Raw genomic sequence first — 16,451 nt, 5'->3', positions numbered from 1 at the left:
TAACTTGGGGCAAATGGGAGCTGGAGTGACAGGTCAGGGGCTGCTTTTGCCCTGGGAGGGCCAACCTAGGTGAATCTGAATGTTGCTGTTACTTGACCTGGGACCTGCCTACATAGGCTTGGCTGCCACATCATCATTTCTCCACCATGGTCCACTTTTTGAGGCTAGGAGTGGAAGAGCCTGTGGTCTGAGAGTACCCCTGAGAGATCATAGATCTGTGGTCTGGTCCCTGTGGTAGTCTGTGGCCCTTGGCATTGGGTATGGCAGGTGCCCATGTAGGTGGAGCTGAGTGTTGGATCACGGAAACCACAGCTGACCTGTGAGGCCACAGGCACCAAACCTCCACGGGCACATGGCTGTTCTGGGTGCTGGTGCAGAACTTCTGGACTCGCAGCTCTGCCTCAGCCCCTCAGTCAGTACCCCCTTGTCCCCCCGCCCCCGCTCTGCCTTCCCAAGCCACCCCCAGATCTGCTCAATCTGACCCTTCCCTCCACCCTTGATGCAGTCTGACCTCCTCAGCTCCTTGTGACCTGTCTCCGTATCACCTGCCCGCCCTGCCCAGGTTTACTGTTGCCATCGCCTCTTCCAGTTGACCCTCTCCTTCAGGCCCCCACATTTTGGCACTGCTTTCCTCTCCTTTCCCACTTTCTCGTTCCTCCCCACATCTCTCTTTCTCTGTCTCTTTCTAGGTCCCTTTCCGTCTCTCTTTTTGCCTCTGCCTCTCTCTGCCTCCCTCCCCCCCCCCCCTCTCTCTCTCTCTCTCTCTCTCTCTCTCTCTCTCTCTCTGCTCTGGGCAGGCACAGTAACCTCCCTGCCCTTTTCTGAGCCTCTTCCCTGCTCCCTTCATTTTGGGAACTTAGCAACTGAGGCCGAGAGAGAGGCCATGGCTCATGCGAAGTGCCACCGCTAGGAAGTGGCAGAACTTGGAACAGAACCAGAATGCGGTGCTTCATTTCACTCCCCAGCCTCAGTTCCCCTATGTGCTGAATGATGATAACCAGCCGGTCCCACAAGGCCTGGCAGGGACTCCGGAGGTGGTGGGCCCAGAAACACCTGCCCTGGGCCTGGTGCACCTGCCCTTCTCCCAGCCCCTCCCCAGGCACCCACTGCAGTCGTCCTCCCCAGTGCCTGCACCTCCTGCCTCCCTGCCTTTGGTTTCCTGCAGAACTGTTTCTCCACACACTCCTGGGAGTGTGTCTGTAGGGAAACAGGTGTCTGCCCCAGCTCCCCTGGGTGCACCTTCAGAGACGCTGCGCCCGAAGGCTCCCAGGAATCCAGAGAGACAGACCGCCCATCGGGTGTTGGGTGGGCGCGCATTGCCTGCGTGCTGGTTGTAGGCTTGGAGGGTTGCTTTGTGTTCCGAAGCGCATCCTGGGGGACCCCGGGGCACTGGGTCATCGTGGGGTCCAGTCCCTGGTTAGCTCTGGAGGGAGGCCCACTGTTTGGAAGTGGAGAGGAGCGTCCCTCGCAGTTTTAAATTATTTTACAAATGTATGGTCGTGCGTCTTCGCCTCTGAAGCATGGGCTTCAGTAACATCGACGCAAGATTCTTGGACAGCACCATCTCCCATTGCTCCCAGGGAAATACACAGCCCCTCTCAGCCACCAGCATTATGATCCCTGTCGTAAGTTTGCTGCAAATGTGAGCATGGGCTGCCTTTGCCATATGGTGACAGAGTCGTCCCAGGAGTCCTGTCTTCCTTCTGTATCTGTAGGCACTGGGGACAGGGCGTGGACAGGCAGGCTCGTGTGCTCCTTGGAAAGGTGGGATAGAGAATGGGAGGAGGGGCTGGAGGGGCAGGCAGGGTCCCGTGAGCCAAGGGAGGAGCTGGGGGTTTGATTCTAAGCATTACAGGGAGTGACCTGACTGCATTTACGATTTGCAAGGAGCACTGTGTGAAGAGCGATGTTTCTGGGGCCAGAGTTGGTGCTGGGACACCAGTGAGGACTTCACTTCGATTCAGGCAGGAGGGATAGTGGTGGGGACCAGACCGGTGGTGATGATGGGACAGAGAGAAGGGACAAGCCCACGGCCCCAGGTGGGCACCTGGCAATGCTCAGGCAGTGGGGACGATGTCAGGCATCAACCGTGTTCACAGCCTCAATGATTCAGGCTTGGCTGTGTAGGAGGCCCAGTGATTACGTTCCCTGGGATGGCCAGGGACGCATGTGTGGCTCCATCCGATTGGCTGTGGGCCCTGGTTTGTGGTTCATGATCTTGATCCTGATTGGGCCACAAAACCATGCTTTCTGAAGTTGCTTTTTCCTGGCCCGGCCTCAGAGACCACTGGCCGACTTAGTACCTTGGATCCACCCCCCACCCCCACCCCCGCCGTGACTGTGACTTGGAGAGAGCTCCCGAAGGTTCACGTAAAAGTGAGGCAGGAAGTTTTCTTACTGGACCCAGGATGTGCGCCCACCATCTTTATCTCCTTAACCACCCCCCAAGTTCGACTCTTTTCCCATGTTAAAGAAGAGTAGCAAGACACAGAGTTGGAGTGATAGTCCAAGGTCCCATTAGCAAGCAACCAAGTTGGGTTTGAACCTGCATCCTTTGCCCGTGTCCTCTCCAATGGAGGGGTCAGTGCGTCTGTCTGCCTGTGCCCTGGCCACACCTGGACACAGCCTCAGGGTCTCCCTAGTGTGGAGGACACACGAGCTTTGCTGTCCAATGGCCTGGGGCCGACTCCGAGTTGCTCCACCCGCCGACTGTGGGTCCCTGGCTATTCCCACTCTGTGCTGTGTGGGGATTACACCTCCTATGGCCTGTGCCCTGCCATGGTACTGAGTAGGAGCTCCACAAATGTCACCCAAAGCCTTAGCACCATGTCCGTGTCCGTGCCCGTGGGCTCAGAAGACCCCTAGAGCTGGGTCAAGTGTCTGGAAAACCTCAGAGCGAAGGAGAGACACCAACATAGCTGGCTCTGGTTTTGGGGGGGCAGCATGGCCCTTCCAGAGCCCCACCCCCACCCACGCTCTCTGTTCTGTTCATCTCTCTCGGCAGGTATATCCGCACCATGTACCTGGGGATCCAGAGCCAACGGCAGAAGGAACACCAGCGACGCTTCTACTGGGCTATGATGTATGAATATGCAGACGTCAACATGTTGCGCCTCCTGGAGACCTTCCTGGAGAGCGCCCCCCAACTGGTGCTACAGCTCTGCATAATGATCCAGGAGAACAGCGCCGAGACGCTGCCCTGTGAGTGCCCCGCCCCCAGAGCCAGAACCGTGGGCTGGGCAGGCCCCCATCCCATCTGGGGACCCCCTGGTGGCCATTTCCTATACACTCCATGCCCCACAGACTCTGTGGGTGTTGCCCATTCTGATCCCTGAGTCCCTGGGATGCCCAGGCCCCCATGTGATGCTGACCCGGCCCACATCAAGTGCATGAGTGGCACAGACCTTTCCCAAACACCTTTGCCCACTGCCCACTGCCCATGCCACTTTGTTGTAATGAGTAGAGCAGAGCCAGGGCCTCTCATGTCCCTGGAGCAGCAGAGCGAAGGCCCTGGTCCCTTTGGGCCATTCCTTCAGTGCTGGCCTGAGCTGTGTCCCTACGTATGCAGGATGGGGAGCTGCCCAGAGACGGCACGTGACAAAAAGACTAACTCACCGCAGGCAGCGGTTTCAGACATTGTGAAGCTGTGGCTCTTGCTTCAAATCAAAGCTCACGTAGAAGCCCCATTTATAAAACAGGCTTTGGTGGCTCTGTTCTAGTTAGATGGGGGTCAGAGCCCGGCACACTCCGCCCCCTGGCCTCCTCCCCGGTCCCGGCCCCTGTGGCCCCAGGTGGTCTCCCAGGAGCCCCAGGTGGTCTCCCAGGAGCCCCGGGAGCCCCCAGCACCCAGCCTGGGCGGCACTGGTCTCCACGGCAGCAGGAAGTCTGAGGCCTGGTGAGGTGAGGCTTCCCCGGACAAGTTGGATTCTCACCCCAGGTCTCGATGGTCAGACCGGCCTTGCTCCCCCATTGAGGGAGCCCTCGTGGGCCCCGGTGACAGCATGAGGTGCCCGGGCAGGCGTCCTTCCTGCTCAGGAAGCCTCCACACCCACGGCCCCGAGCTCCCCAGGCCAGGGCGACATGCTCCAGGGGGCACATTTGCTGGGGGCTTGGCTGGGCCCCTTTCTTTCCCATCCGGGTCCTCCTTTTTCCAACCCTGTTTCAGTCTGAGACCTGCCCCCCCACCCCCCCACCCAATCCAAACTGCCCTTTGCTGTTTCAGTTTCAAATCTCCCTCCCCTACCCCACAGCCCAGGCAGCCAAGATGTCCTTCCAATGTTTGATCACATCCCAGCACCACAAATAGACAGGGCAGATGGCAGGGTGACGCAGGGGTGAGCTCCCAACAGGGCATTGGTCCCAGCCGGGGTCCTGGTCACCATGTGGACCCTGCAATGACGTTGGAGATGGCCCTTCACCTTTCCGAGGCCTTCTTTCCTCTTTGGAATAAGCCGGGGGGGGGGGGGGCGGGGAGGGCAGTCATCCCGGATGTTTAGGGGATGCGGTGATGTAATGCCCGTGGATCACTTTGAAACAGTCAGACTCCGCAGGAACCTGGGGGGTGTGCTTGTCACATCCAGGCCCGGCAGTGAGCAGCTGGGCAAGGTCCTAGGGCGCCCCCCCCCCCACACCTGTGGGCCATCCCTGCTGAGCGTGTCCTTTCTATGATAGTTTCTCAGACTATGAGCATGGGCTGCACCTGAAATCCTGGAGAGGAAGCTCAAGGGGCAGCAGATGTTGCTTCCTCTTGACCTGGGAGCCCAGTGGGGCCAAGGTCAGTGAAGGCCAAGGGGCTGCCTGGCAGTGTGCCCCCAGCAGGGGCCAGGGCGAGGAGCTGGAGTGGCAGGGTCGCGGGCTCTGGGGAACTCCCTGGCCCTTCCCCCCACGCGCCCCTGCAGCTCAGAGGTCGGGTGAGCATTCGCCCATGTTCGTTTGGTGTATGGAATAGGTATTTCTCTAGATAGACTTTCGTGGTTCAATACATTTGGGAACCACTGGCTACACAAAGGTCAGTGGCTGTCTTTGCTGTTGGTTGTAAACCCCCAAACAGGGACGGGATCTGTGGCGTAAGCAGGGTTAATGGGAAGGAAGGAGCCGGCACAGACGCGAGGGGCTTGGCGTTTTGCTCGTCCCTCACTTCCAGCCGTCTGTCATCACCGCACCATTTCGTTATGATAACAGGTGCCTTCCCTCTCTTTCTCCATTGGAGGCTGCATAGCATGTACATGCTTTAAAGAAAATCAGTTCAAGCATTAGAAATTGGAGGAGGGGAGAGAACGTTGTGAACTTGAGAGGGACCCAATGGCCACACGGAAGGAATCTCCCAGCCCAGACACCTGGGAGCTCGGTGCGAGGCCCACTGGACAGGCGGCCAGCTCCCACCCTGCTGCCCGATCACTGCCGGGCTCTGGGGAAGGATGGCCTTTCTGTTCCTTAGTTTGGTCGTTTCTGAAATGAGGGTGATGTTAGCACCTACACAGAGGGCTGTTGTGAGCATTTAATGACATGGCAAGTGTCAGTGCCTCGTACGACATCTGGCTGTTTTGCCGTTGGTGGCAGCAGAGCTCGTACTGTAGACACACTGTGTGAACTGGACTGCAGCTTTACCAGTGGGACCCATGCTGACTGGCCTTGCTTTCGTTGGCCTTTGGGGACACCTGCCCACCTTGTGCCGCTCATGCTAGTAGATGGTTAGAAAAATCACTATCACCTAGCAATGGGTTTTCTGTTGATTTTGTCCAATGCCAGCCTCTCTAACGTTTGCCATCTCTCCACCTTCTAGTCCTCACTTATTGCTGGGTTAACAGTGCAATAGTCAAGCCTGCAATGTGGATTGTGTCCAGTTTTCCCATAAATCAGACTCAAGTGAAAAACCCTATATAATAAAAGCCTAGTATGCTAAGTGCCAGGTTGTTCATTCAACCAATCAAAGTGCAATATGCTAATGATATGCTAAGGCCGTTCAACTGGTTGCTATGATGTGCACTGACCACCAGGGGGCAGACACTCAATGTAGGATCTGCCCCCTGGTGGTCAAGTGAGCTCCCACAGGGGGCGGGCTGCTCAGCCAGAAGCCAGGCACATGGCTGGTGAGAGCAGCAGTGGTGGTGGGAGCCTCTCCCGCCTCCATGGTAGTGCTAAGGATGTCCGACTGATGGCTTTCAGTGGATCTCAACCTTCTGGCCCTTAAAATACAGTTCCTCATGTTGTGACCCAACCATAAAATTATTTTCATTGTTACTTCATAACTGTAATGTTGCTACTGTTATGAATTGTAATGTAAATATCTGATATACAGGATGGTCTTAGGCGACTCCTGTGAAAGGGCCATTCGACCGCCAAAGGGGTCACAACCCACAGGTTGAGAACCGCTGGCTTAGACCCACTCCCCAGACATCACCCGAGGGCTCCCGGACTGCGAGAGGGTGCAGGCCAGGCTGAGGGCACCCCCCCCCCAAAGTGCACAAATTTGTGCACCAGGCCTCTAGTATAATAACAATAATGATAATGATCCATAAAAATATTATGCTAGAGTCATTTGGGCATTTCAGCGGGGTCTTCCTTAAATCTGATGTCTTGGAATAAAGATAAAAATAGAGCAATAAAGGGAACATATACTGATGCAGCATTTACACTGGTATGAGTCTTGTGTCTGCTGGCAGCTCTGTCCTGGGCTAGACCCGGGCTTGGAAGGATGTCCGGAACTGTGGGCAGTCAGGCAGAGCCGCAGGCGAAGTCCACCTTGGCCATTTACCGACTTATGACACGGGGCAAGTTAACTTCCCAACTGGGTGTCTTCATGTGTGAAGTGGGCATAGTAACTGCTTTGGGAAGTATTGTAGAGGTCTCATGAGCTGCACATTTGCCTCTCCAGTACCTTGCCTGGCATATTATGGGTAGTTATACAGCCTCTCATTCAACAAAGATGCGTTAGATCAGGTGCCCTAAACATGCCATGGGCAACACAGAGCATGACAGACGTGGTCCATGCCCTCATGCTTCTCCCATCTCTGGGGAGACAGAAGGAAAACAATTAGAAAGAGGACATGTGGTAACTGCTTTGGAGCAAGCAAATATGGTGCTGAGACTGAAGGACACAGGGTGAGGCTCAGGGAAAGCCTCTCCAGACAGCTGGCATCTGAGCTGTATGTCAATGAGAAGGAGCCAAATCTAGGAAGAGAAGAAGAAACAGCCTTCCAGGCAAAGGGAACAGCACATACAAAGGTCCTGAGGTAGAAAAAGCCCGGCTTGTTCTAAAAAGTGTAAGGACCCAGCATGGCTGGAGGTGGGCAGTAGGGACGAGCTAGGGAGGAGAGAGGCAGGGGAGGACAGAGGGGCAGGCAGGAGCCTGGCCAGCCTGGGCGGGCTGAGCCCAACAGGGAGCTCGGGTTTAAACCAAGCGCAGTGGGAAGGCTTACAAAGGAAAGCTATACAATCAGATTGGCTTTTAAAGAAGATTCCCTGTCCTGCTGTGCAGAGGGCAGAGCTGAAGCTGAGCTGGGAGGACCAGCTTAGCGGCTGCTGCTGCTGCTGATGGAGGAGGTCCAGGCATGAGATGATGGGGCTGAGCGTTTCTGGGAAATGATGCTGGATGTGCAGATTTGATGGCGGCTCTGAAGAGTGAGTCAACAAGACTTAGCAGGGCTGGTGTGGGCAGTGAGAGAAGTGTGCATGCGGGGGTTTCTAACTGGTGTGTTGAGGTGGAGGAGGGGGAATCGGCAGGAGCACGAATCAAGGGTTAAGAGCTCTGTGACCTTTCCTTACTTTTGGGTTTTCTGATTCTTCCACATGAACATTGAGGGTAGGGGTGGGGGGCACTTGCTGCACCTACATAGCACGATTCTGCCTTTTTTGGTTAAGCCCACACTGAGTAGTTGCCCTACATGTGGGCTCCGATGGCCACCTTCCCCTGGCATCACAATACCATTTGTCAGGCACCTGCCATGGGCCTGATGCTGTGTTGGGAAGGTGTTTGCAAAGAGACGTCCCCTTCATCAGTTTATGGTCTGGTGCAGCACATGTTAAATGTTTTGATGACTGTATGTACAGAGGAGGGAGTGACTGTTCCTGGGGGTGTGATGGAGGAGGTGACATTTGATCTGGGTTCTGGTGGAGGAATAGGAGCTTTCCTGAAACAGAAGGTTGGGAGGCTCCTCTGGCAGTGGAACCACAAGTGCCAAGGGACAGAGGCCTGAGAGAGCATGGAGTGGGCAGGGAGTGAGTGCTTCTAGGTGCCTAGAGCACAGGGTGTATAACACTGAGTGTGGAGACCATGATGATGATGATGATGATGACGACGACGACGACGGTGATACTAGTAATGTTAGTTAAGACTTTTGGGGAGCTCAACTGTGTACCAGAGACTAGTTTAAGAAGTTTACATGGATTAACCCAGTAAAGTCCCATAGCAACCCTATGAGTAGATGCTCTAATTATTCCCATTTTATAGATGATGAAGCTGAGGTCCAGAGAGGTTAAGAGACAGCCACAAGGCTTATAATTGACAAGGCTGGATCTTGACGTAGGCAGCCAGCTCCAGTGCCTGTGTCCTTAGCAAGGATGGCTGTGGCTGAGTCTCAAAGAGACAGACTTGTGTGGATTCTGCAGGAACGGGTCACTGATGCAGGGAGGAAGCAGAAGTTGACATGCGTTACAGATCTGTCATCTCCGGTGTCCACACGTGTGTGCATGTGCATGTGTGCATGTGCATGCGCACCCTGATGCAATTATACTGGTTAGTACAGCAGACGGTGCTTCTAGAATCTGCCCTGGGCTTGGCTTTCTGAAAATGTTCTGTCTCGGGAGCATCTGTGGGAGCCACTCTGCTCAGCGCACATGAGGAAGCTTTGCTGTCTTACTATCAGGCACAGCGCCATCTGACCAGGAGGTGAGGGAATGGGCCCGAGACCAGCTTCCCAGAACACCTCTTAGTGAGAAAGACACAGAGGAGCTCACATGCCTTCAACTGGCCTTTCCTTGGGAACATTCTCTATTCCTACCTTGGGGACTAGGAGAGCTTGGCCGGTAGCACAGCATCCACAGGATGTGGTTCAAACGCCAAGCCCCGCCCAGGTTACCCCCACAGCCCATCCCCCCCCCCCGACACCTGACCATCAATAACCACCGATGTCTAGATCCAATGTCGTGAAGAAAGAGCATCTTTACTACGACGAGAAAGCATGAGGAAGTACTGAGCCCTGCCTTTAAATACCGGCCTTCTTTTAAACAAGCTCCGGGCGCTAAGATTCAATTAGGGCTCTTGCTTGCTGTCTCTTTGGCATTAACCTCCCTGGTCGTTTTCCTTCTTAACTTCTGTTGTGAGCTCCTTTCACACCCAAAGCCTTTCCGGTGACTTGGACCGCAGCTGCTTTTCCTGGCAAAGCCCCGACTGACAGCACCCCAGCACTTAGGAAAGGCACGTGTGCCTTCGCCTCTCAGCTCCCATTAAGCGGAAGGTCTGTGTCTTCCTCTTCAGCCGCCAGCTCCCAAGCACTTCTTTTCCCCCAGTGAGGATGACAGGCCTCTCACATCCCATGGGAAGCCTCCACCCCAGTTAGTCTCCTGATCAGGTTTCCGTGCGCAGAGCACAGCCTTCTGGTTCTAGCCCTCGGGAGCAGGGAAGGCCCAGGGGCTGTGTCTTCGCTGTTGGCTCAGTTACACCGCCCTCCCCTCCTTCTCCCTGCAAAGGGAGACCTCCTCGTCTCTCCTCCTGGGAGCTTTTTTTCTTCTTATGTGAAAAGATGCTTTCTGTGTCTTTCCCCTGTGGACATTAGCTGTCACCCTGTAAGTCTGGGACAGTTGATCATTTAGGATTTGGGTTACAATGAGGTGGAGCTGCCACCCAGAAAGCGACGGTGATCTGGTTGTGTGGCCCGAAGGTGACAGATCTGTGCTCTACATGAGAGCCATGGATTCCCCACTGTTTCCTCCTGACCAAGAAGTAAGCTGTGTTATTAAAATGACCAACCCACTGCATCCAGCGACCTCAAGTGATGCATCAACTTGTCTAGACTTATCGGGCGTTTCTTGTCCCCATCCCTTCCCAGTGTCAGCCACGGCTCGATGGGATCCTAGAGGAGCAGAGCCCTTCTCCCGACCTCGCCCCTGCTGAGCTGGGGTTGCCCACCTTGGAGACCTACGTGGGGTTTCAGACCAAATCGGTACAAAGATCTCCCAGCCTTTGATCTCAGCTTCCAAACTGCTCAGCACACGCCTGTGTCTTGGCCGGGAACAGATAAATGAAGGACAGGATGGGCAATCCCCCGTCCACCCCCTTCTCCTGGCTGTCTTGCATCTTTACCCAAAACTGAAATGATGAGATGCGCACAAAGACACGCCTGCCTCCTCCGGCCAGCTCACAGACTAGGCCTGGCCTCTGCCGCCTCCCCGCCTCCTGGGCATGGCCTCTCTCCAGCTCTGTGTTCCTCTTCCTTCGAGGAGACAGCCCTTCTGCCTGCCGGTGAGACATCTGCTTGGGTGTGCACATGGGGCCCTCCGCAGCCGCCACCGGCTCCCACTCACAGCCCTGCTTCCGCTACCAGTGGCTTCTCGTTGAACACGACATTCACACCTTACACGTTTAGGCAGAATTTTGCAAGGATTTTAGAGAGAGACCTAAATAAAGCCCTTCATGACGTCAATCAAGCCTGAATCTGCTTGTAATTCTGGGGCCTTTCATCGGAGGTTGCCCCTAACAACTGGTAAGAGAAAAAGAGAAGGAGGATTCTTTTTCTTTTAAACTGTGGAAAGAACACTTCACATGAGATCTGCCCTCTTAACAAGTGTTTAAGTGCAAAAGAAACTGTAGTATGTACTTATACAAGGGAGAGTCCTTAGAGTTGCAGAAAAAAACTATGGGAAGGACAAACTAAATCGATTTCATGACAGTTAACGCAGAGGAAACAGCAATTGTTCACCTGGAAATGTTTGTGCGTAAAATGCTGGAACAAAGAGGGACGCCGGGGCAGGCTTCCTGCGCCTGCACGGACTGCCCACACAACCTCTGGGGGAGGCGCTGGGATCTGTAAGGCCAGAGCCTGCGCATTAACTGTAATTGGGCCATTCCTTTGTTTATTCAATAACTATTTATTAAGCACCTATCATGTGCCCAGAATATAAAGCAAATATAAAACAAATATTTTATATACAGGTTTCCCCTGCTATCCCAAAGTCTAATGTTTCTATAAAACGTTCATAAGCCGAATGGCATAAAGTGGAGAAGCCATTACCACTCATTTCCATGGGGGAGTTTTGAGCATCCCCAGGTAGCAGAGCACCACACTGTAGACCCACTCAGGCGACACCTTCCGTTGCACGCATTGCTGGGTGTGCACTCAAAGAGGCCGCTTTGCCACCAGCAGAACCAATAGTAACTGTGGCAGCTTTCAAGGCCCTTTCTCTGCGTGCAAATAGTACGAATGGCGGGCAAGTTCAACACACACACACACACACACACACACACACACACACACACACACTGTGTCTATCTCGTTCGCCACCACTGACACCCTTAATTCCATCCAGTTCTGCACGAAGTATAACACCCTTTCGAGCTCTGTTAGGCTTTTCTGATCCCTTAGGTCCCATCTTGCTAACAGATGCACAAAGTAAATTGAGCTACAGCTCAGATGCTCACCATTCAGAGCTGTGGGCTGAGTGCTGAGAGGCAGAGAGGCTGAGTGTGTGCCCGGGAAGAAGCTTGGTGGGGCCGCTCTCGCTGTCTGGGTGCACACTGCCTCACCACGGCTGGGCAAAACCAACACTGAATGCTGTTTTTGCTTTTCACCTTTTTTTTTTTTTTTTTTGGTGTGAAAATGAAAGTCCTCTTCCAATTTCTTTCCGTTAGCAGACACAGGTACTAATGTTCCTCTTCCTCCTCCTCCTCCTCCTCCTCCTCCTCCTCCTCCTCCTCCTTCTCCTTCTCCTCCTCCTCCTCCTTCTCCTTCTCCTCCTCCTCCTCCTTCTCCTTCTCCTCCTCCCCCTCCTTCTCCTCCTCTTCCCCCTCCCCCTCCTCCTCCTCCTTCTTCTTCTTCTCCTCCTTCTCCTTCTCCTTCTCATTCTCATTCTCATTCTCATTCTCATTCTCATTCTTATTCTTATTCTTATTCTTATTCTTATTCTTATTCTTATTCTTATTCTTTTTCTTCATATTTAAACAGCTTTATTGAAAAGCAATTTTCATACTGTACAATTCACCCATGTAAAGTATACAATTCAGTGGCTTTTAGGATATTCACACAATTGTACCGTTACTACAATCAATCTGAGAACATCTTCATTGTCCCATGAAGACACCTCATCCTGCAGAACTTCTCTCCTGTGAGCTCTGCCCCTACTTTCCCACACAGGGAGCTGGTGGCTATAGGAGCGCTGTGCTAGAGAGTGGGGAGGGATGCTGAGCAAACCTCTCAAATCCCATCTTCTCTGGGCCTGGACAGGTGAGTGAGGGCAGGAGGAACTCTGGAAGCCCCTTTCAGGCAAACAATAACCCTAAGAGAAAAGTGGGGAAATCTCCGTGAAATCTGGGCAGCAGTGATCTTTAATTATTAGGTTGGATGTTCGTGTCAGAGACAACCACAAACTCTAAGCCTCATGGGAACTTAGAGCTCCAGGAAAAACTGCAATGAAATGGTCTTCGAAAGATCTTCTCTATTCCTTAAGATGTCCAAGGAAAGAAAGGCCGCATGGTTCACAAACGATGTCTTCTCACGTCACCCATCTCTGGGTCTGGGGAGAGAGTGGGAGAGAAGCGTACCTGAGAAGGATGCCTGGGGGTGAGGCCCTATAGGCTGTTCCACTTCTGGGTGACTATGGGTGAGCCACCCTTTCTGAACCTCAACTTTTCACCCCATGAAACTTATGCTCCAGGACCCAATTACTTCTGGGCCCAATCACTTCCGGACATTGGAGGTGCTCGGTTGGTCAGGACAAGAGGAGTTCTAGGGGTGTGGCATCCACTCCCCTGAAGCCAGAGGTAAAGACTGGGTCTGACGCTGACCCAAGGAGAGCTGAGTCCTGTATTATTTCCAGGCTGCCTTGCACGTCCAGATCCCACGTGCCCCCACTGCCAGACCCTGGAGTTCAGCTGTAAAATCTGCCCAGCGTGGGGCCCATCACCACTTCTGCCACTGCTGGGGCCACAACAGGTCCTTCACCCCTCACCTTTCTTACTCTCCTGAGACCGTCGCCTGGAAGAAAAGGTGCTGCCTCCTGTGCTGTGGTGTGGACAGCTCCAGGTGAGGCCCACATGGCTCACACCCCGCTCTGCACTTCGTTGCTGCATCCACTGCACTCAGACAAGGCCCTTAACCTCTTGGAGCCTCAGGTCTTCTCAGTTGTAAACCACAGCTGGTTACTCCTGCCTCAGAAGGGTTTTGTGAAGAGTAAGTGAAATGCATTTGTCCTCGGCACAAAGAGGCACTCGGTTATGGTGGCTCACATTTCACTCTCAGCTGTCAAAGGCACACGTTGCCCAGCATCCTCAGTAAGGATCTGGTTTGGTGAAGTCATTTTACCTTGTGGGCTTTTCTCATCCAGGGCCACCCAGCCCTCAGAATTCAGGTTAAGGGGGCAAGGACCACTTCCAGGTCAGCCCCCACACAGTCGGTGACAACCTCACCTGCTCAGCAGTCCTGCCTCCTTCCACCAGGCTGCTCACCTGAGCTGCCACATTGCTGAACAGTGGTGCCGCCCTGTCCAGAGCACAGCTGGCACCGCTGGGCTGTGAGTAGAGGCAGCGAGGCCACACCGTCCACCGTGAAGATAATGATTTTGGTTAACCCAGGGCTATCACCCTCAGGGACTCAGTGGCTCCAGGTAAAGCAACCCGAAACCAGTGCAGCTGGGAGAATTTCAGGGGTTTTGACGGCCACGTCATCTCTCACACCGTGGGAGACAGGACAAGCCTGACTCCAGCCTTTTAAAAAGATCTCTCAGCTTCTAATGACTACAACTTTCCGAGTTGCCTCCCACACAAAGCCTGCAGCCCACCCCTCCCCCATCACATTTCTGACAGGTCAGGCGACAGGAAGAGGGGGCTGCAGTGACCTTTGCTCTTTGCCTTGAGAGGCCTGATCTCAGTCCATGCCATTTGCAGAATCTTAGACTCCCAGCAGGTGCCTCCTCTTCCTACAAACATACTTACACAGGGGCCTGCAGGTGGGGTGGAGCTGGGAGCTCTCCTGGCCTCGGCCATAGGCCTGCTCCCCTCAGGGAAGTGCACAGTTTCATGCGGGAATCATTTAGGGTAGGCTTTTGTTGAAACAAAATATTCTGTATAAGTCTGATGGTCAATGATAAAGCATTACACAAATCAAATGCGTCTGCATTGAGCACCTGCCGTGCGTCAGGCTCTGAACCAGCCCCCGAGGGCACAGCGATGAACGGGGCAGGTGGGGCCTCTGCCCTCTGGGGCCAACATTTTAGTAAACAATAAGGAATACCAATTAAAATATAATTGAGTTATTTATATTATATATATAGAGAGAGTGTGAGTATATATATACATATTATATGTATGTCGCCCCAAAAAGGCATACACATTTTAACAGCTGATAGCTCCATTTCGAAAATGAAATGTATTTTAATAAACACTGCCTTTATAACTACTCAAAGTGTGTGTATACATTTTTTGGGATACCCTATATTTGTAAATACATATATAACATAGTATAGTATAGTATAGTATAGTATAGTATAGTATAGTATAGTATAGTATAGTGGCCTTGAGGAGGGACAGAGACTACTAGTATAACATTAGCCACATCTCTGGAACTAGAGCATACTGTGTATAAATATGATAGTCATGTGCCACATAATGATGTTTTGGTCAACAGACAGTCCACATATAAGATGGAGGTCCAATAAAATTATAATGGACCTGAAAATGGCTATCACCTCGTGACATCCTAGCTGTCATAACATTGTAGCATAATTTCTGTGTTTGTGGTGATCCTGGTGTAAGAAAACCCATTGCACTTCCAGTCATATAAAAGTTAGCACATACGGTTATGTATAGGACATCTATACTAATAAGAGGATAATATGCAAATGGTCAGGATGCCGTCACATGTAATGACAGGGCAGCAGGAGGCTGCGTGCGCAGCAGGCGTAGGTAGGTGGGGACTTGCAGCATCGGGAGGGGGGTGGGGCCCGACAGAGGCCTCCATGCAGCAAGGCCTGGGGGTCCCTAGGCTCCGTGCGGCACAGAGGCAGGACCCCCAGTTCCGGCCTACATCTTTGGGGCAATCCATTGAGGAGCCCCGGATGGGTGGGCGGGGCCTACCTCTGACAGGGCACAGGTCCCCCCTGCCCCAAGTGCACGAATTTTGTGCACCAGGCCACTAGTATATTGATAATGATAATAAGTGGCTATGTTACTGGCTTATGTATTTACTGCACAATACTTTTTATTATTATTTTAGAATGTTCTCTTTCTACTTATAAAAAACGTTTGCTGTACAACCATATGGCATGTTACACCGGCAGCAGCCGCATACATCCTGTGTCTACCGCGTCATTGATTGCATCATTTTCTCTTGTGCTTGATTTTTTTGTCTTGTTGTTTTGTACAGTAACACGCTGTACAGGCTTGAAGCCTGGGAGCAACAGGCTCTACCATACAGCCTAGGTGTGTAGTGGGCTAGACCATGTAGGTTTGTGTAAGTACACTCTGTGATGTTCACACAATGACAAGATCCTCTTTCTCAGAATGCACCCCTATTGTTAAGCAGTGTGTGATCAATATGTGTATGTATACTATACATATTCTTTCTCTCTATATATGTTTATATATTTTATATGTAGTATAGTATGTATATGTTTCAAATATGTGCCTTTATGCTTTATATTCACAGTTCATCAAATCCTCCAAATCCACATTTATCCACGGTTCACAAACAATAAGCTAAGGCAGGTCTGTTTGTATCAGAGCCCATGTCCTTTCCAGGGTGTCTCACAGCCTCTATTAAAATGTGTCACTCTGGGAACATCAGGGCATTGAACTCGGTCAGCCATTTGCTGTAACATGAGAATGGGTTTATTGGAACATTCTAGGGATGGAAAACTGCCTTGTTGGTGTGTTCCAGGCCAGCCAGGACCCAGCATCCATGAGGCTCGTGCCATGCCAGCTGAGTGGCTGACATTTGTTCTAGGATCTCTGAAGTGTGCCTTTACCCAGCCCGCTGTGAAGATGGCATTTTGATAGCTCTGACAGCATCTTAGAGAGAAGAGAGACGTGAAGCAGGGGCTGAATTTAGCTTTCTTCCTGCTGGGTCCTTTAAGTACTGGTGTTTGACCTTGAAGCTGCTTACCTTCGTATTGTCCACCACATGGGGAAGCGCCAGGGTCCATCAGGAGGCAGAGGGAGGGAGGGAGAAATGTGAGCATGAGTCTTTATTGTGGTTTCCATGGGAAGGAATGGGCAGGGCAGTGGAAGCAGGCGTAGGATGGGC

At 52.6% G+C, this 16,451-nt stretch overlaps 1 protein-coding gene across 1 annotated transcript in view; it reads left to right on the top strand.

Annotated features, from left to right (window-relative positions):
- The window catches only part of XKR6 (XK related 6), a 245,043-nt gene that overhangs the window by 218,573 nt on the left and 10,019 nt on the right, over positions 1–16,451 (top strand). The window contains exon 2 of the mRNA XM_059697604.1: positions 3,005–3,201. Coding sequence (XP_059553587.1) covers positions 3,005–3,201 — 197 coding nt within the window. The remainder of the gene's footprint in view (positions 1–3,004; positions 3,202–16,451) is intronic.

This window comes from Myotis daubentonii, chromosome 5 (assembly GCF_963259705.1).
Source record: "Myotis daubentonii chromosome 5, mMyoDau2.1, whole genome shotgun sequence".
In the NCBI taxonomy this organism is placed as follows: domain Eukaryota; kingdom Metazoa; phylum Chordata; class Mammalia; order Chiroptera; family Vespertilionidae; genus Myotis; species Myotis daubentonii.
The sequence above is the reverse complement of the archived record's forward strand: the minus strand, read 5'-3'. Positions and strand labels throughout refer to the sequence as shown.